The following is a 26,774-nucleotide window of genomic DNA, read 5'->3' as shown; positions in this document are numbered from 1 at the left end:
CTAGGATAGGATGGAGGGCCGAGGGGCCCCAGGACAGACTTGTGCATCCTGAGAACCCAAGACTAGGGAGTTGAAAGCATGGTGTATAGGGGTGTCACAGACTCGGAGAGGATGGCAGGAGAGGGCCCCCGGAGCTGGGATCTTCCTGGAGGAGGCCAGTGGTCTGCAGCAAGGGGAGTGAGGTGTGGAAAGAAACATGGGGAGCCAGGGGCCTAACCGTCCGCAGTTTGGGCTGGAGCTTCTCACGGCTGGTGACGCCTCCTGCTTCTGGGGACGAGGGAGGGTCCACGAGGTCAGTTCGGCCGCGCGTTCCGCCGTCGAGGGCGCCCAGGCCCCTCCGGCTCCCGGCCGCAGCCGCCCGGCTCAGCATCTGGCCAGCGCCCGCCCCGGCGCGAGGCTGGACGCGCAGACGGCGCCCGCGCCACGCGCCCGCCCCAGCCCGGGGCTCAGCCGGGAGGGCTGGTGGCGGGGACCGGCCGCGGGGGACAGGGCGGGGGCGGCCCACTGGGGGCGGGGCGGGCGGCAGCCTGGCGGGCGGGGCGAGCGCCGATTGGCCGGGAGCCGCCACGTGACCGGCCCCTTATAGGGCGTGGTGCGGGCGGTGGAGTCGGGTGCGGCGGCGGGGCCGGGCGAGGTCCGGTGCGGGTCCCGCGGCTCCGCTGCTGCTCGGCTCCGGGCGCCTGGCTGTCGCGCCCAGCGCCCTCCCTGCCGGGGCCGCCGGGCCGGGGGATGCGCGCGGCGCCCGGGAACCATGGTCCGCTTCGGGGACGAGCTGGGCAGCCGCTATGGGGGCGCCGGCGGGGAGCGGGCTCGGGGCGGCGGGGCCGGCGGGGCGGGCGGCCCGGGCCCCGGGGGGCTGCAGCCGGGCCAGCGGGTGCTCTACAAGCAGTCGATCGCGCAGCGCGCGCGGACCATGGCGCTGTACAACCCCATCCCGGTCAAGCAGAACTGCTTCACCGTCAACCGCTCGCTCTTCGTCTTCAGCGAGGACAACGTCGTTCGCAAATACGCCAAGCGCATCACCGAGTGGCCATATCCTGCCGGGGGCCGGGCCGCGCGGGGGCCGGGGGACCGGCCGAGGTCGCGGGGACGGGCCGGGGTGCGGCGTCCGGCGTCGGCGCCCCGGCTGGCCTGGGTGGGGCGGCCTGGGCGGGGGGCCGGGGCCGGGGCGGGGGCTGGGGCGGGTCGCGTGCTGCGCCCAGTGGCCATCTTTCCCGGGGTCGGGAGGAGGGTGCGACCTGGGGAGAGGCGGATGGGGACGCGGCTCTCGGCGAGGAGGGGGCGGGGCGGGGCTCCGGGGCCCTCCGCGCGCCGCGTGTGCGTGTGTGTGAGTGCGCGCGCGCGCGTGGTCCTGGTGGCGGCGGCTGCGGGAGCGGGCTGGACGCTGGGTGGAGCCCCCTGTCCCTGGACTCGTCCCTTCGCTCCCTGGGTGTGGGTGCAGAGCGCGCGGCCAGCCTGGAGGGCACCCGAGGGCGAATCCGTGTCTGTGTAGGTGTGGGCGCCCCTGTGGACGCGAGCCCGGGCGCGTGCCTGGCTGCAGGTGCCTGCGTGTGTGTGCGGGCATTCCATGAACCCGGTGGTGCGCGTGCGTGCGTTCAGGACCCTGGGTACACGTATGTTCGAGTGCCTCTGTGGGTCCATGTGGCTACGTGTCCCCAGGTCGGGGTGTGCGCCTGCGCGGGGTCCTTCCTCCGGCCTCGCGCGGGGGGCGCAGTCCCCTCCCTTGGGTCGCGGGGAGCCGGGCGGAGCGGGGGCGCTGTCCGCGGTGCTGACGGCCGCCGGGACGTGCGGAGGGGCTGGCCGCGGACACTGCAGAGGCTCCGCCCCGAGGCGGCCTCGGGCTGAGGGCGGGGAGCACGGCGTGGGCTTCCCGCCGGCCCTTCCCAGCCCCTCCGGAGGGGGCCTGGCCAGGGCCTGGCCGCGGCTGCTGCACTGCATGCCCCGCGCTCCGTGGGCCTCGGCCTTCGCGCCTACCTTCCCCCGTGGCGCCTCCTGGCCAGTCCTTAACCCACGCACTCCGTTTGAGTACATGATCCTGGCCACTATCATCGCCAACTGTATCGTGCTGGCACTGGAGCAGCACCTTCCCGACGGGGACAAGACGCCCATGTCTGAGCGGCTGGTGAGTGTGGTGGCGGCCGGGTGGCAGCCGCTTGCCCGATTCCACGACCCTCCAGGATCCGTGGGTCGGTTTAGGTTCCTGGAGCAGGCTCATCCAGGTGGCTCCCTTCTTTTTGCGAGAACGCAAGCAGCGAACACCTCCCTCAGGGACGAGAGGACTGGGGTAGCCAGCCCAGCCCCTGATAGGAAGGATGACTTGAGAGAGGCCACGTTGGCTAGCAGCTCCTCTGCCCTGGTCCACAGCCAACCCACACCCGGAATGGGCTGTCCAGATCCATGACCTTAACTCTTGATCCAAGAAACTAAGTGAAACCTAAGACGGGGAAGGGGCATTAGTAATGGCCCAGGGTCGGGAATGTCAGGGTCTCTGAGCACCCTGGTGAGGGGTGGCCTGGCTGCCACCCTTTCCTGCAGGGCCGGTCCCTGTGGTAGGGACCTGGGTCTAGGGACTGTCCACTTGTCCTTCAGAGTTGTCTTTCCTGCTCTGCTTGGAATCCCTTCCCCTTAGGGCCACCCCTTCATATAGGAGGCACTCCTTCCCAGGCCTTCTTCCCAAACATCTTGAATCATTTTCACCCACTCCTGTCAAGAGCTCCACAGATCCCTGTGGTGTCCTCTATTGCACATGAGAATCAACAGTCTAGGGCAGGGTCTCTGGAGGGACAGAGACAGAGGAAGGGTGGTATTTGGAGCACTGAGCCCCATTTCAAAGGTGAGGCCATGTCCCCTAGCCCCCCAGTCTTTCCTGCTGACCTGACCCTTTTGCTTGGGCTCGGTGTAGGCTCCTAGGCCTGAGAGATTGAGCCTCAAAGTGGGGACGGGACTGGAGAGGGGGCCTGGGGCCTGGCTGCAGAGCTGCAGAGGTCCTAAGGTCCCTGAGAGACAGCCCACCTCCTGGGGGCATTGAGCATGGAGAGAGAATCCCTCTTTCCTGGTACCCTGGCAAGTGATGATTGACCCTCTCCATAGCTTCTCTTCCTAACTTCAGTGGGACAAGGCAGTAGGCTCACCGTAGGAGCCCTGAATGCCTCCCCTCCCTGCCATCCCAGGCCAGGGGTGGGGAAGGGAAGACAGAGTGAGGCTGACCTTGGGCAAGGCACCAAAAGACGGCAAGGAAGTGGACATCAGGGGACGGGAGGTTCCTGGAGCAGCCCTAAGCAGGCACTTGGAAGGCCAGGGTTGTGGGAGAGGAGAGGTATGAAGGAAGGCATGGCCGTGCCACCTGGCAAGAGTGGGTGTGGTCCCCGTGGGTGACTCTTACCCCATGTGGAGCTAGACAGGTCACTGGCCTCCTGTGGGCCTCATGTGCACACTGGTGTTGCGTGTGCTTGTGCTGAGCGTCTGTTCTGGAGGCCGGAGAAAAGGGTGAAAGTGAGAGCACGGAACCTCTGCCAGGCCACAGGGCGTGGCCGTGCCTCCAGGGAAGTCTGGCAGGGGTAGGGCCAGAAGGCAACGGGCCAAGAAATGGTGGGGGGCAGGGAGGCCAGCAGACAGCAGTTGGTCTCAGGCTTGTCCCTGGTGGGTGGCAGGTTCGAATGGGCCAGCCGGACATCTGAGCAAGTCTGAACTCCCGCTTTCCCAGTGAGGGAAGGTTTGCTTTTGGTGATGGGGGTGGGCCATTGGGAAGACAAGCAGAATGAGCCCAGCCTGGGCTGGGCCTAGAGGCCTGAGGAGCCCTCCTGACCTTAGTCCTGTGTGCAGACATAGGCCTTAGACTCCTGGTCGGAGAGAAGGCTGCACACACAGCAGAGCCTGGAGAGGAGGGGCTGTGGCAGCTTTGGCCTTCAGTCCAGGAGGCTTGTGCTGGTGCCAGGGGAGTAGGTTTGGGGCTTGGTGGTGCAAGGACAGCCTCTTCATTGTTTGCCAGCCTGGCCCAGGGTGGGGCCTCCACAGCTCCCTGTCTCTGGAGGCTCTGCTTCCCAGCCACCTATCAGCCTTTAGCCAGGACCCTCAGCTGGCAGTCCGACCCCACCCCTCCCCAAGCCAGCCCTCAGGAGAGGGGCTGGGGGAAGAGCCATGAAGAGAGGGACCTGGGGTGGGGCCACACCCCATCTCCCAGCTCTGGCCTGCTCTCTTATGTGTCCAGAAGCTCTCTGTGAAGATGTGTGTGTTCGAGCCAAGCTGTTCCCTGGGCCAGATGGTCAGCAGCCCCTTCCCTTGGGGAGAGGGGACCCTCCAACTTGGCTGGACCTAAAGCTTCCAGGGGATGATGTCTGTCATGAGTCAGCATCTGGGTAGCAGAATGGGAGAGCTGGGCTGCCCGGGCCCCTGGGGGCGGTAGCTTCTGCCAGGCACAGCTGGGAAGGCGGCCCAGGAGCAGGGGTTACCAGGTCAGATAGGGAGAGCTCCTGAGGACCAGCTCCTTGGGGGAGGAAGGCACAGGGCGCTGGCCCTCAATGGGAGCCCATCTGGCTCTCCTGTCCCCTGCAGCCCCCAGGTGGCTGTCCTCCAGTCCTCCAGCACTGGCCCCTCTCTGGCAGGGCAGAGCCAGTTTCTGAAGGGCCTCCTGTGGCTTCCTGAGGGCAGGCCCTTCCCACTATCTGCTCACCTGCTTTTTGCAACAGCAGCCTTGGAGCACAGGTGTCCAGAGTCAGCACTCAGGCTATTTCTTAGGCCAACCCTCCCAGTGCACTCCCTTGGCCCAGTTCCCTGGGGCGCACCAGCACCAAAGCTCTCTATGCCACCCTCCCCCAGAGAGCGATGCTCCTGGTTACTTACTGCACTGTCTCTGCATGCCTCTGTGTGGCATCCTCGTCCCCAAGCTCCATGCAGCTTGTTTCCTGCCTTGCTTAGCACCAGAGGGGTCTGGCCCTTGTTGATGCTCTTGGCTGAGTGACAAGATTGCTTTGGTCACACTGTCCCCTCCACCTGGAATTCCTTTCCTTGCTGCCCAGCTGGATGCCTTACTCTCCAGAGGCTCCCTGAGGCTGGGCTGTATTTGTGCCCATCAAGATTTATATTTGCAAGTTATGATTATCCAGAAGATGTGTGCTGAATGACTAAGTGGGTCCTGGGTTGCACTCTAGGGACTTGGGGCATCATCCAGGCAACTTCTGTAGTGGTTGGAGCTCAGGACCAAACCCAGGTCGCTCAGGGTTTGAATATGGCTCTCTTACCAACAAACTGTGAGTCTCCAGCCTAGACCCTGACCTCGCTGTGCCTGTTCCCTTTAGGAACAGGATGAGAACAGTGCTTAACACACGGGGCGGGGGCGTTGGATGGAGTATAGGAACGCTCACAAATGTTGTCAACTGCTGCAGGGCTTCGAGGGGTGGGCCGTCCCAGGACCCCTCCCCATTGTGACTGGGATGTCACTGGCTATGGGAGCAGGGCGGAGGAGCAGGCTGGCTAGAGGCAAGGGCCAAGTTGGAGATGTCTGTGGGTGGCGAGGCTGAGTGGGGAGTCAGAGCTGGGGCCATGGCTGCGGTGTGGCTGCTAGCCTCGGGGGTGGTGGCGATCCTCTCTCTGCTTCTCCCCAGGACGACACAGAGCCCTATTTTATTGGCATCTTCTGCTTTGAGGCGGGGATCAAGATCATAGCTCTGGGCTTTGTCTTCCACAAGGGCTCCTACCTGCGGAACGGCTGGAACGTCATGGACTTTGTGGTGGTTCTCACAGGGTAGGCGGCCAGGGCCCAGGGTGCGCCCTTGCTTGGGGCTGGGGGTTGGGCCGCAGTGTGCACGCCCGGCCGCGCGGGTGTGGCGGGTGCGGGCGGCTGCTGAGGACAGGCTGGCCGCCCCCCTCCCGCTCTGGGGCCGGGTTGTTGCCCGAGGGTGGCCGTCTTGGCTGAAGGGCTCACTGGCAGTGCTCGGTCCCAGGTGAGGCTGCTGCAGAGCCACAGGCCGGGCCCGCTGGCTCCGTGGGGGCGGGGCGAGGGGCGGGGCGAGGGGCGGGGCGGGGCTCCCGGGGCAGGGGCGGGGCTGTGGGCTCCAGCCTTGCCAACGTCCAACGTCCGACGGACGTCCACGATCAGGGCCCAGGGCCGCAAGCGAGGTCGGCCAGCGGCGGCGGGAGGTGCGCTGGTTCCCGCCTGGGGAGCTCGCGGAAGCACATTCTTAGAGCAGGCGCTGCGCTGGGATGAGTTCGTGCGCCTGATGCGCTTCCTCAGTGTGTCCCACCCACTACGTTCCTCCCCGAATGGCCCCTGATAGTGACCGGTTTGTGGTTCCCAGAGCAGTCCAGGAGGACGGGCTCGGCGCAAGGCGAGGCAGGGCACCTCGCTTGTCGCCTGCGAGCCTGTCCCCTGGGTCCCTGTCTGTCCCTAGCCCTGGAGCAGAGCTGTTGCTTCTGCTCGGGTGCAGTGGCTGAGTGCTTGGGGAATTGGCTCCACAGGACCTGTTTGCACAGCGCAGGCCCCAGGGACCGCAGTCTCCTCTTCCCTGGGGCCTCGGTCCTCCTCCTCTCCTCCTCCTCGGAAAGACCCAGAGCCCAGATCAGGGGGAGGGAGCAGGCCTTGCCGTGGCCCCGAACACTCCTTCCCAAGGCTGGTGATTGTGAACATGGCCTCTGACCTTGTGCTGGGCTGAGCTGCCTTAGTGCAGTGAGCACGTGTGCAGAGGTGCTTTGGGCAGAAGGCAGGGATGGAGGAGGGCACAGCAGGTGCCCCAGGTCTGGGGCTCAGGCCTCCACGGGCTCCTGCGTGTGAGAGGACACAGATTGGCTAACTAGCCTCTGGGCTCCCGCAGACGGGCTCTCGGGGTGCCTGCCTGCCCTGTCCCTGTTTGCTCCAGGTGGTGATGGCTCAGCCGCAGTGTCTGGGCACCCCCAGTGAACATCAGGGAGCATCACTGAGCATCAGGAAGCATCAGGGAGCAACAGCGAGCATCGGGGAGCATCAGGGAGCATCAGCGAACATCAGGGAGCCATTGGGGAGCATCAGGGAGCATCAGAGAGCAACAGGGAGCAACAGGGAGCATCAGGGCCTCTCAGCTGGCTGCTGTCTCGCAGGGATGGCACCGCTGACTGCTTGCCCTCTGTGCCAGAGCCCATGCACTTCCCTGCACCACCACCGATGGGATGGGTGCCTCTGGAATCTGAATTAGTAGGTTTTCTGCACCAGGGGCTGATTTCCCTTCCATGCTTCATAGTGACTGGGAAGGGAGCAGGAGTGGAAAGCCTTCTGCTGGGAGAAGTGGGGTTCTGAGGCAAGGTGGACGCAGCCCACAGCTGCCTGAGCCTGGGGCACTCCCACTCCCTGGTGGGGTGGTGTTGGTGAATTTGCCAAAATTCCTCTGAGGCCTGGTGGAGATCGCAGCCCTGTGGACGATGCTGTCGGGGGTGTGCAGGTGACTGTGGCCCAGTCCACGGGGCTCCGGGTAGGGTATCCAGGAGTGTCCCTGTGTATATTGCTCCCTCCCTCTAGGCATGCGTCCCTGAGGACAACAGTGCTTATTTTTCAGGGTGTCTCTGGAGCCTTGCTTGGGGTGACCCCCAGGAGGGGTCAGAGGAGAGCATCTGCTGAATTAACGGGTTACTGAAGCAGGGGTGCAGGGAACGGTCTGGGAGGTCTAGTCCTGCCCCTGGGAGGCCATCGAGGTGTAGAGTGTCTGGGCTTCTGGGAGCAAGGCAGGGAGGCAGAGCAGCCCCTGCTGACGCCCTGGCAGGACCCCTGGTCTTCTGAGAGATGCATCCTGCTTCCAGGTCAGGGGGCCGGTCCCTCCGTGGGGTTGTGCCCAGTGACGCACAGGAGGGTAGAGGATGGGCTCACCTTGGCCCCAGTGAGGGGTCCGCGGTCCTGCCCCTTCTTTGGAGACCCCTCTCTCTGTGCATTTGTTTTCTCTCTGATTTTTCTCTTTCTTGGGTCCCCTTCTCTTCTGCGCTCTGTCGTCCACTCACCCCTGTCTCTGCATCTCTGCCTCCTTCCCTTCTTCTCCCTGTTGTACTTCCTTGGTCCTGTCTCTGCCTTTCCCACCTACTCTCTCTCTCTCCTCTCTCTGTCTCTGTCTTTTCCTCTTGTTCTTTCTTGCTCTTTTTCTCTTTCTGGCCTTGTTCTGCGTCTCTCCTCGGGGAGGCAGAGCCTCTGCTTTGTCTGCAGGAAGAGGGCCAGGGTTGGCACCAGTGGTTTCCAGGCTCCCTCTCTCTGCACATTGTCCCCAGAGGTGGCTCTAGGTTGGGAGCGGGCCCCTAGGTGGGGAGGGGGTCACCCGGGAGCCCAGAGTCGCACGGGGAACCTGAGCCCAGAGTCTCACGGGGAACCTGCTCTGTTGCTCCTGCTTGCAGCTCACAGGGACTCATGCACCTGGGTGTGTTTGCACATGGGCATGTGCTAGAAGGAGGCCCCAGGTCCATTTTGGGCTGAGTGCTAGCCCGTGGGGAATCCAGGGAGTTACCCTGACCCAGCCGCCCCAGAGCTGAAGTCCCTGTGGGTGGCCATGGGAGGGGCATTACTTCTCATTACTTTGTTGTTTTTAATTAGGGTTTAGTTAATTGGCGCTCAGAGGGCTGGAGGCCCAGGGTGGGGAGGGGAGACTGGCTGGGGAGGCCTTGTTGCTTGGTGAAGCCCAGCTTGTCCCTCGAGGCCACCTGGGGACCCTGTGCTTCTGAGGCTGGTGAATAGGTCATGGGAGGAGCCTGGGGTGGGGTGGGGTCCTGACCTTGCCTCAGGAAATGCTCTCTCCCTCATATACCCACCTGTAAATCAAACCTAGCTTCACCCTTGGTGGTAGGGGGCACAGCACCTTGTCCTGGCTCCAGGGGAATGAGCTGAGGGCTGTCCTGCCTGTGGTCCTTCTGTCTGCTCTCTCGTCCACGCACCTGCCTGCTAATCATTTGTTGACCACCCAGCACTCATTTATGCAGAATTTGCTGAGCCTCTGCCAGACACTGGGGACACAGCAGTGGACAAAACCCCTGAGGCCTGTGGGCAGCTTTCCGGGGGGCACAGTCTCCCCAGACCTGCTGTTTCTCCTTATTGTGGATAGTCTTCCTAGAACATTACACTTCACTTAACGTGAGATGTTTCCTTGTGGCCCTCACGACCCCTGCCCCTGAATATATGACAATATATCACTGCATTTGCGGGTGGGGTGCCATGAAGATTACGCCATCCTTTAGTTCCCTGCATGCAAGAGGCAATAAGGGGTGCAGAGTGCGGCCTGGGAAGCTGCTGCGTGTGGGATGCTCGGGGGAATCCTCCACGGTGAGTTTGGAATGATGTGAGGGATGAGCCACCTAGATACTTAGGGAGGCTGTGGTGAAGGTGTCAGCGCAGGGCACAGGCGAACTGCTGGTCAAGACTAGGCAGGATCCTTGGGGAAGCCGCCCTCTGAGCCCAGGGACCTGAGTTTGTGGGTTGGGACTGGCCAGTGAGGTGGGTGGAGAACCCCAAGAGGAAAGTGGATGGTGTTTCAGGAAGGAGGAGCTCTTCTTGAACAGAAGCAGGAGGAGGATGCACAGTTGAGGATGGCATTCAGCAGCGTGCACGTGGTGGGCTCCTGACAGTGGCTTGCCGGGAAGTGCTCTTGCAGCAACGGAGGAGGGGTTCGTGGTGAGCACCTGTGGTGGCTCTTCTTTTCCAGGGTGTTTTGTAGCAAAGCAAGGCAGAAGCTGGGGTAGTAGCAGAAGGGAGATGAAGGGGCAGGATGAGGGCTGGAGCCTGTGGGCTCGTCCAGGAGGCAAGGACTAGCAGGGGACGTAGACAGCAAGTGCTGGAGAGACATCCTGGGTGGATGAGGGGAGGTGCCACCAGGGGGTGCAATGCGTAGGTGTCTGGGTCTCTCAGTGGGAAGCAGAGGTGGGGGTGGGCCCCCCCCCCCCCCGGGGCGGGGCGGGGGGAGGTGGAGCCAAGTGTGCCCTGGGCTGGCCTGTGAGGAAGCAGCGTCCGTGCACCAGGACTCAGACTGTTGTGTGACTGGTGAACTCGGAAGCAACACGCAGGCTAAGATGCGGTGCAGAGAGAAGGTTAGAGGCTGATGTACAAGGACCAACGGGGTGTGAGACGGGGAGGGACAGGGAGAGGGATGGCGAGACGGAGAGAATGGCTTCGTCCCATCTCCCACCTCCTCCTTGGCTTCCTCTCTGTGCACGTTCCCTCCTGTCCTCTGTGTGGAGCAGTCCACCCCCTCGTGCACTTGGAAGGTACTTGTCAAATGCTCTAGCTGCTAGGGACATGGTGATGACAGGGGGGACTGCCTTCTCCTGGGGGCGATGGTGAAGAGCAGTGGCGAGCACATGGCCTGGGCAGGTTGAGGATGAAGTTTGTCCCTCCGTGGGGGTCAGGAAGGTCCCTGAGAAGCACTTTGCTTTGCAGAGGAACAGGCAGGATGGGTGGGTCTCATGCAGGAGGCCGCGGGGCCATGGGGGGCTCTGGGCGCAGGGCTGGCTGGATATGCTGGGGTCTTGCACTGCGCTGCAGCTGGAGGGATCACTGGCCTGGTCCTGGTGCCCAGGAAACCCTGAGGCAACCCTGGTGTGGCACCTGTACCACAGCCCGTCTGTGTGTGACTTCCTGAGGCTGCCCCCTTCACTGTCTCCATCCTCCTAATCCCCTTCGAAGCCCCGCCACACCTTTGGTCCTAAGGGTTGATTCCAGCTGGTGTTCAGGGCGGGGGTGGGGGTAGGGTCCCCTCAGACCCCAGGGGCCTCTTCCTGCTGGCGGAGAGCCCAAATCTCCAAGCCCTGAGTATCCCTGCTCCTGCCATAGCCTCAGTCTGGTGCTTTCCTTGCTGGTCCTAGGGGACAGCAGAGAAATGTGTCCCAGCTCAGGTGGTTGGCTCCTCTAGGGGACCTTTCCAACCGCAGCTTCTCATTTTACTTCAAATTAAACTGGGATTTCTTTCCAGGACATGTAATTAGAGCTCAAGGTCCTGCCTCCCTGGACCGGGCCTCCTGTGGGAAGGGGAGGGGGAGTGGGCTGCAGTGCGTTGGGGTGGGGAGGGGAGTTTGGTCGTGTGGCCAGCCCTTGGCCACCAGTAGGCCTGCTGCTTCCTGTCAAGCAGGGGACATGAACAGCCTGCCTCCTGGCACCAAGGAGGCCTGGCTAAAGAAGGTGGTGAGGTGCAGGAGAGTGCTGTGGAGAGTGCTCCCCCCTGCCCTGGGTCAGAGGGGTCCAGAGGTGTGGACCCAGGTGAGCAGTGACTTGTGCATCCAAGTGTGGACACCAGGGAGCTGATGACAGGTGACTTCGCACCTGAATACAGGGGGACCCTGTGTTAGTTTGAGATGACAAGAGACACCATATCTCAGTGCCCAGCAACAGTGGGTTTGGACGTGGGCTGCCCTGTGTGTGTCCGAGCCCTGGGCGCCGGAGCAGTGTCATGTCATGCCTGGTCAGGTTAGGTGGTTCCTGGGGGGGTCTCTATGCCTGGTCAGGTCAGGGGGTTCCTGGGTGGGGGGGTCTCTATACCTGGTCAGGTCAGGGTTCCTGGGGGGTCTCTATGCCTGGTCAGGTCAGGGGGTTCCTGGAGGGGTCTTTATGCCTGGTCAGGTCAGGGGGGTCCTGGGGGTCTCTATGCCTGGTCAGCTCAGGGAGTTCCTGGGGGGGTCTCTATGCCTGGTCTGGTTAGGGTAGTACCTGGTCAGGTTGGTGGTTGCTGAGTTGGTGCTGGGTCTGGTTGGGGGTTTGCTGGATTTTTTCTCCTTGTCTTCACCTGGGGCTGGAAACAGGCTCCTCAACATGTAGCTGGGACCAAGGGGAGGGGGGCTGAGCTCTAACAAGTGGTCCCCGGAGCAGCCGAAGGAGGCTGCTGAAGTCTCAGGTCCTCTAGGCAGCATCCAGGGGCATCACTGATGATCCAGACCTTTCTGTGGACCCCAGGGTGCTGTGGTATCATGGAGAAGTTCACCCCCAGAGTGGGCTGGGGATGGACCGGGCGAGGTGCTGTGTGCTCCCCCGCCCCCTCCCGGTGCCTTCCGGTTGACTGTGGGCTCCTGGGGTCTGCTGGTCCCTGGGGCCAGGCCTGGAGCTCCGAGCTGGCTTATGTAACTGGAAGGAGGTGGGTAGGGTGGAATCCCGGCCTCCCTCAGCAGCACACGCCCCCGGGCTAGGTATTTATAGAGGACCGGCTCACTCCCCTCCGCTTGCCGCCTCTCATGTCTCCTCTCTCCTACTCCCCTTCCCCCTTCTTCCTCTGTTTTGGGGTTCTTCACGCTCTCTGGGGCTGGAAGCAGCCAGACCCAGGCCCCTTTTCAGGCGGTGCCCACAGAACCCCCCACTCCCGCCTTATGTCCAGCGGCATGGCTGAGGGGGCCACCAAGGGCCCAGTGATCCTGGGTAGGGCAGGGGATCCAGATCGTTGGCCCTCAGGAGCTGAGCTGTGCTGCGGGCAGCGGACTCCAGATTCAGGCTCTGGTCCTGGGGTGTCCTGAAAGTTGGCTGGGCCTAGGCCTTCCCATGTGTGGTGGGCATTGGAGGGCTTCTGGGCAGGAGCCTCAGGTCAGTGTGCAGATGCCTCGGGGGCCCTGCATGGCCTGGGAGCACCTTTTCCATGCCATCTAACACAGCAGCCTGAGGGAATATTGGCCCAGTCTCTGCAAACCTGCTGCCATGGAGCCCAGGGCAGAGATACAGCCAGCTGCTTCCTGGGCAGCTCTGTGGACAGAGAGTGAGGAGGTTTCATCCTGAGGGAGCCTTGGAGCCTCGGGGGTCAGACTTGGGGCCCCTCCACCCAGCTCCCATCAGGTTCCTCAGGGAGGGATGGAGGGGAGGTGGGTGGTGCAGCCTGGGGACATCAGTGGAGTTTTGGCTGCTGGGAGGGGATAGGGTGCTGGAAGGCGGCTTCTGGGAAGGGAGGGGACACAGCCAGGCTGCTCCGTCCTGGGTCTGGGGCTGGTGGGCTGGGGAGCCGCAACCAGAGTTCTGAGATGGGCTCCGAATTAGTTGTCAACCTTTCAGAAGAAAGAGCTTCGGGGCTCCTGGTGGCTCAGTTTGTGAGGTGTCTGATTCTTGACCTCAGGGTCCTGAGTTCAAGCTTCTCGTTGGGCTCTACCCTGGGCATGGAGCCAGCCTGCTGAAAAATAAAAAAAGAAGCAGAAGAAGGAACTTTTACATGAAAATCTGCATTTCCATCTGGCTTGGGAGAGGCCCGGAAGCCTCTGTTCCCTTGGGCTCCTGCAGGTCTGTGGCCTCCTATCCAGGCTCTGCTACCCCAGGCACCACAGTCCTGCCCACAGGGTCCCCCAGCACCCCCTGCTTCAGGCAGCTGCCCTCACCACCTCTTCTCACACTGGTGAGCCGGGAGCTGTGCATTCACACTGACGTAAGAATGGCTGTGAATGTCTTCTTGCTGCTGGGCCTGGGGCTGGTGGTGGCAGAGCCGGTGCAGAAGGGGGGAACACTGAGCAGCTGCGCCCCCTGCCTCCCCTGTTCCTGGGCCATTCTCAGGCTGTACCACTGGGTTGAGCAGGGCTGGGTTTTTCCCGACCCTGTGCCTCCCTCCCCTGCCTGGGCCACCCCCCACCAATCTGCTGTCAGATGGACCTAGAGCACAGTGTTTCTCAGGAGGCCCTGGGCATCCTGCCACTTGCCCTGCCAGCGCCATCCTGCACCCCTCGCTGCTCCCCACTCAGCACCTGCTTTCCCAGCTTTGTACCTCGGCCTCCTCCCTGAGGAGACCCTCTAGGAGCCCCCACCACACCAGCCGGGGGGCAGGAGCTGGTGTGTCGGGCCCCCTGCCCCCCACCCCAGGTGATGGCGGGCCCTCTGTGGCTTCTCTCCAGCTCCTGCCCTATTCTCTGGCTTCATCCTTTGGCCCCACGAGGCACTCCATCCGGAGCTCCTCGACAGACCCATCTCTCCGCTCACAGACATGCTCCCTTGAAGGGCTGTGCGGGGTCAGCTTGGCAGGGGTGACTCAAGCGACAGACATTCATTGGAGGCTGCAGGGCTGAAACCAGGTGCTGACAGGGTTGGTTTGGGCTTGTGGACCGCCTACCTGTTGCGCTGTCCTCACGCGGTCTCCATGCACACCGAGAGATCTCTGGTGTCTCTTCCTGTTCTCAGAGGACATGGGGGTCCTACAGAATTAGGGCCCAGTGTTGTGACCTCCACATGCAGTCACATTAGGGCGAGACTTCCATTTAGGGATTTGGTGGTGGGGGACACAGTTTCCGTTCCTCAGACGGTGCTTAGACCCCAGGCTCTTCTGTTCCTATCAGCCTCGTGCCCCGTTGCTGATATGCTCACCCAATCCTGTGGGGTTGGAACCCAGCCTGGAGAGAGGGAGCCCACCTGAGCCCACGGGCACAGGGTGCTGTTGGGACTGCACACAGGCCTCTGTTTGCCACGGCTGGCGTGTGTGGCTGAACCTCATCCTCCTCCGGCCCTTTGCCCTTCCTCTGACAGTGGGCCCTGTCTTGTCCCCTGTGGGCATCTGCTCTGCGCCCCGAGCAAGCAGCAGCTGGGCGGGCCCCGTGAGCACTTCGGATGGGTGGGGCAAAGGGTGGGGGTGGGTGCTGGGCCTCCCCCCCCACCGGATGGTGCATTTCCTCCTTGGGGACCCAGGCGGGGTGGATGCAGAAGGGTTCCAGAGACCCCGGGTGGCCCCTGGCTCCTGAGAGCGACGAGGTGTCCTGAGCTGGCAGCTGCTCTGATCCGATAGTCCTTGCCGCTGTCGAGCCATGTGCCGCTATTAGCACCTCTGCTTGAAAAACTGAATATTTTGAGCTACTTGTAGATTCTCAATATACACAGACAGTGATGAGACGGAGGCACAAAATCCCAGGTGGACGTTTGTGCCTGGTGGCCCCGTGGCCGTGCCACACTGGCCTTGGGCCTTGCCCTCCCTGGCCCCTTGGCAGTCACAAATCCATCCTCCATTTCCATAATGTTTTATTGTTTAGATTATTTATTATTTATTTTTATTTTTAAAAAAGATTTTATTCATTTATTCATGAGAGAGAGGGAGAGACACAGGCAGAGGGAAAAGCAGACTCCACGCAGGGAGCCCGATGTGGGACTCCATCCCGGGATTCCAGGATCACGCCCTGGGCTGAAGACAGGCGCCAAACCACTGAGCCACCCAGGGATCCCCCTGCATTTTTAAGAACATTATAGAAATTCAGCCACACCTTTGGGGACTGGCTTTCTTGGCCGAGGCAAAAGGGGAAGGTCTGAGAGGCATCCGTGGCTCCTGGTCTGTCTGACCGCTCACCTGCTCGAGGACACGGGGTTGCTTCCAGGTTTTGAAACAACACAAGCAAGTTGCCATGCACATTCCTATGCAGGTTTTCGCGTGAACGTGTTTCCTCCGGGACGAATGCCCACGAGTGTGATGACCCAACTGCTATCGAGAGGTGGTATTATCTCACATTCTTTACGTTACCACTAGTAATGTGTGAAGTCTCTGGGTTCTCAGCATCCTCGCTGGCATGTGGTGTTGTCACCACTTTTTGTTTTAGCCATTCCAGTAGACACGCCATGAATCTCAGGGTGGTTTTGCTCTGCATTTCACCACCGACCAGTGGTGCTGGACAGCCTCTGCTGCATCTGTCTGCCTGTCTGTGTGTCCATTTCAGTGGAAATGGAATTGTTGGATGCCGGTCCGTTGTCAGGCATGTGACTTGCACGTACTTTCTCCCAATACGTAGATTATTTTTTCATTCTACAAAAGGGATTTTTGCAGAGCGGAAGACTGGAGGGTTAATGAAGTCCAGTTTACCAGCTTTTCTGTACATGGGCTGGGCTTGCAGTTTTAAGCCTAAGAACTCTTTGGCAACCCTCAGTCCTGAGGATTTTCTCCTCTGGTTTTTTGTGTGTGTGTGTTTTTTTTTTCCTACAAATTTTATTGTTTGACATGTCACTTTTAAGTCTGTGACCTGAGTCGAGTTGGTTTTATTTCAGGTTTGAAGAGGAGGCCGAGATACGTTTTTTCCCCTCCTGTCGATGGATGTCCAGTTGCTCCAAAATCATTTGTTGAAAAGGCTCTATTTCCTCCCTTAATTATTTTTTTCTTTTGTACTTCTGTCAAAAACAATCTGGGCATGATTGAGTGGTGTGTTTGGGATTCTCTCTTCTGTGCCACCAACCTGTGCATCCAGCCCCACACCAGACTTGCGCCGTCTTCATTGCTGTGGTCTCGTAAAACTTAAAATCACGTAGACGCAGGCCCCCTACTTGCTTCTTTTTCTCCCCCAAATTGTTTTAGCTCTTCTTTTTTCTTTCCTTTCATATAAGATTTGGAACAATCTTGTCAATATATTCACAGATCTTGATAGGAGCTGTGTAAAACCGGTATGCTAATTTGAGAGAATGGACATCTTTCTTTCTGTTGCATCTTCGCATCCGTGAGCATGGTCTGTCTCTCCGTGTGAACCTTGTTCGACTTCCTTTACTCAGCATTTTGCAGTTTTCAAGATTCAGGTCCTGCGCATGTTTCGTAAGATTTACATCTAAGTTCTCTTGTGTTTTTGCTTGAGTGGAAGTGCAGTTGTATTCTGTTTTTGTTTTTATTTTATTGATTGATTGATTGATTGATTGATTGATTTTTGTATTCTGTTTTTAATTTTGGTTTCTACATGTCCATTGCCAGTATCTAGAAAGACAATAGATTTTTTAAACGCTTGTCTTCCATCCTGCAACCTTGCTGAATTCATTAGTTCTAGGGGATATTTTTTTTAAGGTATTTTGTAATTTTCTATGTAGACAACTATGTCGTTTGCAAGTAGAGACAGTTTTATTTCTTTTGTTCCAATCTGTTTGCCTCCTCACGGCTTTTCCCGCCTTCCCACACTCACAGGACAGAGGGCACCGTGCTGAGTAGGGGTAGAGAGTGGACGTCTGTCTGGTTCCCCTCTCAGGAGGAAGACACTCAGACGTTCACGCTCAGCTTTGCAGGTGTCTGTGACTCAGGTGAGGCAGCTCCCCTCTGTTCCTATTTTTCTGAGGATGTTTGTTGTGAATCAGGGTCACATTTCATTAAATGTTCTTTCTGCATCAGATCCCGTGTTTTCTGGGCTCTGGGATATGGTGATCACAGCGATGGATTCTGCACACTGAACCAGCCTTGCCTTGTGGGGTAAATGTGGGCGTGGTTTGCACCTCTTTGTCACACCCTGCTGACGTCCCCATGCTGGTAGTTTGTGAAGGACTCTTGTATCTGTGTTCATGAGGGTTGGTGCTCTGCAGTTGTTTTGGGTTTGGTACCGTCTTGATCAGGTCTTACGTCAGGATCCTACTGAGGCAAAAGGGGAAGCTCCCCTTGCCATCCTACTTTCTGGAAACCGTTGTGTAAAAATGCTGTGAACTCTTTAAATATTTGGTAGGATTCTGGGATGCCTGGGTGGCTCAGTGGTTGAGCGTCTGCCTTTGGTTCAGGGCGTGACCCCGGGGTCCTGGGATCAAGTCCTACATTGGGCTTCCTACATGGAGCCTGCTTCTCCCTCTGCCTGTGTCTCTGCCTCTCTCTCTGTGTTTCTCATGAATGAATAAAATATTTTTTAAAAATTGGTAGGATTCTGTGGTGAATCCAGTTGGGCCTGACAATTCCTTTTTTGGGAGTTTTAAAATTATGAATTCAACTTCCTTAACAATTAATGGGCTATTTTAATCGTGTCTCTCACATGGGGTGAGTTGTAGTGGTTTGTGCTGTTTAGGGGAGTGGCCCGCTTGGTCTCCACCATCGGATTCCCGAGCGTGTGGCTGCTCCGTTCCTCGTGCACAGCCTGCCTCACCTCTTGGGACACCGTGCCCGTCTCTGTGTCCCCGTAGTCCCACTGGGTGTCATCCACTATGTGATTTCTTCAGAGAACCAGCTCTTAGTTTCATTCTCTCTCTCTCTCTTCTCAATTTCACTTACTCTGTCATTATTTCCTGCTTTTGGTCTGCGTTGGGCTTGTTTTACTCTCCCTCAGTTCTCGTGGTGGAACTTCGGTTAGTGACCCGAGATGTTTCCTGTCCTTTCCCGTGTGTGCCTGTCGTGTGAGGAGCCAGCCTCCCGCGCGGCCCAAGCTGCACCCACCCTTTCCATAGGCCGCGTGTTCCCGGGCACTGAGGCCCGCACGTGTTTGTTTCCCGCAGACTTCTCCTCGGACCCGCAGGCTTCGCGGCGTGCTGTGCAGCTTCCCGACGTCGGGACATTTTCCCGGGGCGTCGCCTTACGGGTCTCGGCTCTGGCTGCGCTGTGCTGCGTGGTCTGGGCCGCAGGCTGTCCCCTCTCAGGGCCGGGTCGGCGGGAGCCCGAGGTCCCGGGCGTCCTGGCTGCGTTTCAGTCCCCGTGGCCCCGCCTGGGTCGCGAGGGCGCTGCGGGCCCCTGTAACCCGGGCCGGGCCGGGTGCTGGCCTTTCCCGGCCGCCAGCTTCTGTCCGGCATCCTGCAGCCCTGTCGCTGGGCGCTGTGCGTCCGTCTTTGTCTCTGGTGTTTGATCTGCCCCGAAGCCGACATTGGCAGACACCCTGCGCCGCGCTGGCTTTCCCTGGCTCCATCAGCACAGTATGTCCTCTTCCACCTTTTTACCTCCAGCCTGTCCGTCTCATGACGTGCGAAGTGACTTTCCCGTGGACAGCCCGCAGGTGGCTCATGATTGTTTATTCTCCTCGCCACCTCCTTTGTTTGACTTAGTTCAATTCCAAGCAGTGTGGTCATTGACCTTAGGACTCGAGTCCATTGTGTTTTTTGTTTCTGTTTGGCCTCCCTCTTTTATGTCTCTGATTTTCTTTTTCTTGTCTTCTCCTGGGCCACTTGAACAGATTTTGTAACGTATCTGTGTTTTCTTTTTTTTAAAGATTTTATTTATTTATTCATGAGGGACACAGAGAGCGAGGCAGAGACATGGGCAGAGGGAAAAGCAGGCTCCATGCAGGGAGCCCGATGGGGGACTCGATCTCAGGTCCCCAGGATCAGGTCCTGGGCTGAAGGCGGCACTAAACTGCTGAGCCACCCGAGCTTTATCTGTGTATTTTGAGTGTATTTTTAACGGTTGCTCCAAGTATTGCGTTATATACATAACTTATCCAGTCTGTTGATTTCACTAAGTCAGGTCAAGCATAGAATTTTTTTTTTAAGATTTTATTTATTTATTCATGAGAGACACACACACACTGAGAGGCAGAGACACAGGCAGAGGGAGAAGCAGGCTCCATGCAGGGAGCTGGATGTGAGACTCGATCCCAGGTCTCCAGGATCATGCCCTGGGCTGAAGGCAGCACTAAACCACCGAGCCACCCGGGCTGCCCCAAGCATAGAAATTTTCTGTACCTTTGAGTCCCATCACCCTCCTCCACTGGTAATATAACCACCTTACATATTTCCTGTGCTTGTGTGTGTGTGTGTGTGTTTTTAAGATTTTATTTATTCATGAAAGACAGAGAGAGAGAGAGGCAGAGACACACAGGCAGAGGGAGAAGCAGGCTCACGCCCTGGGCTGAAGGCAGGCGCCGAACCGCTGAGCCACCCAGGGATCCCCTGTGCTTGTGTTTAAGAGTTTTATTTTTATTTTTTATTTCTTATTTTTATTTTATTTTATATATATTTATTATTATTATTATTTTTTGTTTAAGAGTTTTAATTTATTTATTTGAAAGAGAGCAAGAGACTGCGTGTGTGAGCAGGGTGGGCAGGGGCAGAGGGAGAGGGATTCTCAAGCAGAATCCATGCCCAGTGGGGAACTTGACTCAGGGCTGATCTCATGACCCTGAGATGGTGATCTGAGCCAAAACCAAGAGCTGGACGCTCATCCCCCTGAGTCATCCAGGCGCCCCGTCCACTGCTTGTGTTGAGAACGGCTCTAACTTTGCTTCAACTGTCAAACATAACTTATAAGACTCAAAGAGAGAAAGAAATTGTGTGGTTTTTACCCTTATTTTAAATCTTTCCATTGTGCCTCCTTCGGGGTGGCCAGTGATTCCTTGTTTCCATCATGTCCTTTCTGACTAGAGACTATTTTTTTAAAAAAATTTTATTTATTTATTCATGAGAGACACAGAGAGAGAGAGAAGCAGAGACACAGGCAGAGGGAGAAACAGGCTCCATGCAAGGAGCCTGACGTGGGATTTGATCTGGGTCTTCAGGATCACACCCCGGGCTGAAGGCAGGGGCTAAACCACTGAGCCACCCGGGCGTCCCAGACTAGAGACTATTTTTAAGTCATTCTTTTAGGGTAAGTGATGGATTTTCTAGGCATTTCTTCACCTGTCAATGTCCTGATTTCCTCATTCCTGAAAGATATTTTTGTTGGGTATTGGTGTCGGGTTGATACTTCTTTTTCTTCAGCACCAGGAAGTACTGGTGCCACTTCCTCTCCTCAACAGAAAAGAAAAGAGCTTAGAGGAGAAGAGGAATAGAAGACTCCTCTTGTTGGAATATTCAGAGGGAAGAAACTTCCTTTTACTTCGGCGACCTCTCACTCCTTCTCCTCTTCTGACTCGCATTTCTCCTCGTTTCTCCTCCTCCATGATGAGAAAAAGAGCTCTTCAGGTACACTCAGCATCCATAAGATCAACAAGTACTCAGAACTCCTCCTACTCCTACCTCGAATCCCATCCTCCTCCCTCTTCTTTCCTCTTAATCCTCTTCGTCCTCCGCCTTCTCTTTCTCCTCCACTTCCTCCCTCTCCTCATCTTTCTCCTCCTCCTCCTTCTCCTTCTTCCTATTTCCTCTATTTGGATGTTGAGCCCATCCTGTTAGCTTCTCATTTTGGTTGTTGTATTTTTCAGTTATAAATTTAAAAAAATATTTATTTATTCATTGTTTATTATTTTATTTTTTTAAAAAAGATTTTATTTATTTCATGAGAGACACAGAGGGAGAAGCAGGCTCCTAGTGGGGAGCCTGATGTGGGACTTGATCCCAGGACCCCAGGGTCATGACCTGAGCCACCCAGGCACCCTATTTATTATTTTAGAGAGAGAGCACATGCGAGAAGGGAGGGGCAGAGGGAGAGGCAGAAACTCTCAAGCAGATTCCTTGCTGAGCACAGAGCCTAACATGGCTCCATCTCTTAACTCTGAGGTCATGAGCTGAAATTAAGAGTTGGATGCTTAACTGACTGCATGACCCAGGTGCCCCCAATTATAAAATTTTTATAAGATTCTTTTTTGTATCTTTTATTTTGTTGATAACTTTGTTTTTTTTTGTTTGTTTCAAACATGCATGTAATTGTGGAAGCATTTTTATCATAACTGCCTCAATATCTAGCATTTCTTTGATCTCAGCGTTAGCATCTGTTGATTGTCTTTTTTTCATTCAGTTTAAAATCTTCCTGTTTTCATTGAATGAGTTTTGATTGAAACCTGGACATTTCTGTAGTATTTTCTGAGACTGGATCTTACTTAACCATGTTTTAGCTGGATCTCTGAACCTGACCCTTAAGGGTCCCTCGTGCTAGTGACTTGGAGGTGTCTCTCCCTGGGGTATCCATGGCTGCTGTGAGTGTCTGAGGTCACGATGACCTCACTGATCAGGGCTTTACTGCACTTCACCAAAGCAGTAGGCCTCTTGTGAGCCTGGGCAACTCAAAGGCTTGATGAACGCCTGAGGGACCACCTTGTGCCAGTGCAGGTAGGGGTGGTGAGGGTCAGGGAGGTCAGAATGAGGGACTGCATAGCACATCCCTGCAAGGGTCACTCACTGTGCCCTGAAGGAGCTTGGGGCGTGTAGTTCTTACTGTCCACTCTGCAGGATTCCCTCTTGTCCTGCCCTATTTAGGAGAAGTGATTGGGGAGAATGGCCACATGTGTCTGGACTTTTCTGTGCTTTGGGCAGGGACTGACACTTATGGTACAGATGGCTGACCTCAGCATATGTGTCAGTATGTGGCTTGAGGCCCTGGCTAGTGTCCCAGCCCCATAGCTTCCTGAGTTGTGAGCTGGACACTTGAGTGTACTGTCTGAACATGTTTCTTCCTCTACAATGTGGGGGTCCCTATGCTGACCTCTGAGAGTCCCCAGTGCACAGTAGACAGCCCATAGTGTTTTTTTTTTTTTAAGATTTATTTATTTATTCATTCAGAGAGAGCGAGAGAGAGGCAGAGACACAGGTAGAGAGAGAGAAGCAGGCTCCATGCAGGAAGCCCGATGTGGGACTCGATCCCGGGTCTCCAGGATCACACCCCAGGCTGCAGGCGGCGCTAAACCGCTGCGCCACCGGGGCTGCCTAGTGTTTTTGTTTGAGGGACACGTGAGTGCCGTTGGTGCCAGGGGTAGGGGCTTACCCACGCCGGGCCTGGCCCTTCTTCTCTCCCCGAGGCTGCCTGGACAGGCAGGGCCAGGGCCTCTGGTGCAGGGGACATGGGCCCAGCAGGCCCTACGTCTGTGCTTTCTGCTCAGCTCTGGGTTGAGAGTGGGATGGGAAGCTGAGAGGATGCTGAGGCATCTTTGGCCAAGACCCACAGGCTGTCTCCATGGCAACTGCCAGCAGCCTCCTGGGCAAGAATCAGTACCTGGGAAGTCAGTGACAAAGCAGTTCCTGGAGATGGTGCTGCCTCTTCCATGCATCTGCCCGCTCAGCTCTTGGGTCTCCTTGGGCTGTGGCCTGAGTGGCATGGCTCCTCAGTGGGTCCTGGCCCGGAGACCCCTAGCCTGCCTGTGTGAGCTTAGGCAGGGTCATGCAGTGTGGATGCTGGTCTCCCGGGGAGCCCCTAGCCTCCTCACCCCCTCGTTGGGGACAGCAGTGGTAGTTCTGAGGATGCTGGTGCCGGCACTGTTGCCACTGGCGGGTGCTGATACTGTCAGGCACATCTTCCAAGGGTTCTCTCATGGAACTCTCACGCTGTTATTTCCATATCACGGAGGACAGACTGGACGCTCAGGCGTGTGGTGTCTTTCCGAAGTCCAGTGGCCAGGAGGGTGCAGGCTCACACTTGGATCCTAGCTCTGGTGGTCCAGGGCTCAGGTTTCCCCAGGAGAGGCCTGTGGAGCCCGGGGGGCTCATGTTGGGGCAGAGAGGGCACTCCCAGCAACCTGGCCTCAGCAGGGCCTGAGCTTCCTAGAAGGGGCTGAGTGGTGCCTCTGAAGAGCTTCCTACCTCAGGCTGGGGCTGGGAGGGAGCTCAGCTCAGCCTGGAGCCAGAACAACCATTGCCAGGGTCACAGCATCTCTGAGGAGATGGATGGGCACCTGCACGCCAGACCCTTCTCATGGATGTGTTGTCCAAATTGAGGTTTTCTTCAAAGTCAAAGGGATGTGCTGGGTCAGGAGCACTAGCGAAGGCTGTCAGGGGCAGTGGCAGAGAAGTGGTCACCCTGGCTCTCTTCCCTTTGCTGCACTTGATGGAATGGGAGTCCTAGGTTGAGTTGCCAGCTGCACCTGGGGGTGGGCCAGGGACTCCATGTACCACCGTAAAACAACATGATAGCCATGCCCCTTCCCAGGGGACAATTGTGAGGTTCAGCAGGGCAGGACCCTCCAACCCCAGGCCGTCCTCACCAGCCTTGTGTCATGGTTCCAATGACTGTCCCGAAACACTGGCTGATAAGCTTGGGGACTGCTGGGTCTATGGTGCCCCCCAGCTCAGTGTGGACCCTCTGAATGGCTGGGGCAGGGCTGTGTCCTGGCAGGGGCCGCAAGGAGCAAGAGCAGGAGGTAGGGGCAGGCCCGGGGTAACTACCAAGATTCGGGTTAATGTTGGGCTGGGGATTAGGGCTGGGGGCAGTGGGGGCTTCCCTGTCCTCCCCCTTCCTCTCAGATGCACAGTGGTTGTGGCTTCCCGCCCTCCTCTGGCAGGTCTTGGCATTTTTAGAAGAGCGGCCTTGTGGGGTGTGGCTAGGTGGGGTAAGGCCTCGGACACCGGCTCTGGCTGTGACCCTGTGACAGGATCCCAGGGGCTGCGGCACAGACAGCTGGTGAAAGGCAGGGTGACCTCGGCTGGGCCCCCAGTGTCTGGGAGGTGAGCTCCTGTTTAGGGAGCCCACCGGTGCTGTTGCACAGTGCAGGGGGAGAGAGGGTTCTGCAGGGGACGGGCTGCTGTGTCTGCGCGTCCCGATGCCCTGTGTCCTTTTGTCCCTGGTCTGCTGTGTGTGTCCCCACATCCCCAGCACATTACCCCTTTGTGCCCCGTGTGCTGAAGGTGACCTGGACCTGGCAGCTGGGTGATGATCAGACGCGGGGGTTCCGTGTGCTCTGGGGCCCAGATCCCCGTGTGTCATATATACTTGTATGTCACCTTTTTTCTATTTGTATAGCAGCGCATTGAGGTTAAAACTCATGTACCATAATGCTCACTTTTTTTTTACAGTGTGTGTAATTCAGTGGCTTTTAGCGTGGCTGTAGAGTGGCACAGCCATTGCTGCAACCTAATTCTAGAAGATTTCCGCCAGTTCCCCAGGGAAACCTCCTGCTGGCCCCCCAGCCCCTGGCCACCCCAACCCTCCTTCCTGTCTATGGATTTGTCTGTTCTGGACATTTTTTTTTTTAAGATTTTATTTGAGGGATCCCTGAGTGGCGCAGCGGTTTGGCGCCTGCCTTTGGCCCAGGGCGCGATCGTGGAGACCCGGGATCGAATCCCACGTCGGGCTCCCGGTGCATGGAGCCTGCTTCTCCCTCTGCCTGTGTCTCTGCCTCTCTCTCTCTCTCTCTCTCTCTGTGACTATCATAAATAAATAAAAATTAAAAAAATAAAAATTTATAAAAAAAAAGATTTTATTTGATCATGAGAGACACAGAGAGAGACACAGAGACACAGGCAGAGGGAGAAGCAGGCCCCCTGATGCGGAACTTGATCCCAGGACCCCGGGGTCACACTCTGAGCTGGAGGCAGACCTGGACTCCTGGGGCTCCAGGCAGCCTGTTTGGGATATTCACTCCCGACGTGCCCCCCTCGGGTCTCACTGCTCCCACTTAGCATGTTCTCCTGGCTCTGCCAGCCTGTCGTTCCCGTGGTGTCACCACCGCGAAGTCCCCTAAGTTGTTACCTGGTGCCACGTTCCAGGCTGGGTCCGTGCGGAGCTCCTTCCTCTGCGTCTGCGCTGTCGCGATCCGTCTGGCTGATGAGCCACCATCCCGTGACACCTCTCCGCGTGACTGTGGCTGCTTTATTTTGTGTTATTTCAATGTGACAGACTCCCAGTGCGGACCGGCCGCAAGTGTCTAAGTGTGCGGTGCTGTTTCATTTTGCGGAGTTGTTTCCGGACTGGAGGGGAGGCCTTACCTTACGTTTCCCACCAGTTGTATTGAAATCGTTGGCTTCGCAGCAGCTCTGCCACCAGGGCCGATAATGTTCCAGGGCACTGACTTCACCTCCGGCCGCTCCCCTTTCAGTCCCCATGGCTGGCGAGTCTGGGGTGTGCATGCGGCACCCACCGAGCTTGTTAAATTTTACGGGGTCCCTCTGTGGATGCCTTGCCATTGCCTTGCGCAGTAAGACCACTGCGCTTCCTTACCCGGCGGGCCCTGGAGGCAGGGAGCCCACCCCCACCGTCCCCTCCCTCCCTGACTCGCACCACCACCTTGCCCTCCAGGATTGTTCTAGAGCCAAGACCTCGGGAAGAGTCAGCACCGAGAAACACTTGCTGAGACCAGGACGCGTGCTGAGACCATCTCTGTTAATACTGCTGCTGTTGTTAACGTGACATCTGTGCTCCAAGGACCTCAGAGTCATTATTATCTTGCGGTTTTTAATTCCAGTGAAGGATAAACACTTCTTTTTCCTGTGTAAATAAAAACTATTGGTTCTCTCACTTTAAAATGCTGCCATTGGAAAGAATAAAAACCATGGCCCACAGTCTCACCGTCCAGAGGTAACCACCTCAGTTGCTTTCCAAGATTATTCTATGTGTAGGTTTTAGAAATACACAGCTGGGATCATCCTGCAGGGATGTCACCGGCACCCCGCTTCCGCCGCATGCAGGCCACCCCCACGCGGAGTGTACTCTGCAGATGCGGTTCTCCTGCCATGTGGACGGGCCTGGGTCACCCAACCCCTCTGGTCAAGCATGTAGTTTAGGTCCAATTTTGCTTTTACAAAGAAGACCCAAGATGTACGTGCATCTTCACCACACCCCTGATTATTCCCTTGGGGCAAATGCTTAGACGTTGGATGATGGTTTGCTTTTTTCCCCTCTGTAAATCAGATTGAAAAATTCTTTAGTTTCCTGTCATTTGGTTATGGTTCTGTTGTCACATCCTTAAGCATCCTTTTTGTGCTTAAGGGCTCTGCTTCTGTTTCGATCCAAACTCGCTTGGTGCTCGCTCTCTCTGCCGGTATATCTCCAGTTGCTGAGCTCGGAGCAAAGGCTCCAATGTCTCCTTAAATGAGTCCTTTGCTCTTGGCTCTTCTTTTCTTTTTCTTTCTTTCTTTCTTTCTTTCTTTCTTTCTTTCTTTCTTTCTTTCTTTCTTTCTTTTTAAGATTTATTTACTCATTTATGATAGACAGAGAGAGAGAGAGAGAGAGAGAGACAGGAGGAGGGAGAAGCAGGCCCCATGCCGGGAGCCCGATGTGGGACTCGATCCTGAGACTCGATCCTGGGACTCCAGGATAGTGCTCCAGGCCAAAGGCAGGTGCTAAACTGCTGAGCCACCCAGGGATCCCCTCGGCTCTTCTTTTCTGAATCTTTCTTCAGTTTTTTTTTTTTTTTTTTTTTTTGCCTGTTTCGTTTTCCAGATAAATTTTGAGATCGATTTGCTATAATTCCAAGAATTCCCCTTGGGATATTGTTTCAATGATGGAGAATCTCTAAGTTGATCTGTGAGAATCGGATTCTAAAGATACATGTTTTGTCTGTCCATCCAGGAGTTCAGTGTATCTTACCATTTATCCAGGGTTTCCCCTGCTTTTTATAAATCAGAT

General features: G+C 57.2%; 1 protein-coding gene across 1 annotated transcript in view; it reads left to right on the top strand.

Moving 5' to 3' along the window:
- Positions 1-751: 751 nt before the first annotated feature.
- CACNA1B (calcium voltage-gated channel subunit alpha1 B) overlaps positions 752-26,774 on the top strand; it is a 193,285-nt gene continuing 167,262 nt past the window's right edge. The window contains 3 exon segments of the mRNA XM_038548580.1: positions 752-1,032; positions 2,017-2,122; positions 5,601-5,740. Coding sequence (XP_038404508.1) covers positions 752-1,032; positions 2,017-2,122; positions 5,601-5,740 — 527 coding nt within the window.

Source organism: Canis lupus, chromosome 9 (genome assembly GCF_011100685.1).
Source record: "Canis lupus familiaris isolate Mischka breed German Shepherd chromosome 9, alternate assembly UU_Cfam_GSD_1.0, whole genome shotgun sequence".
Taxonomy (NCBI): Eukaryota; Metazoa; Chordata; class Mammalia; order Carnivora; family Canidae; genus Canis; species Canis lupus.
This window is presented reverse-complemented; position numbering and strand designations above follow the sequence as displayed.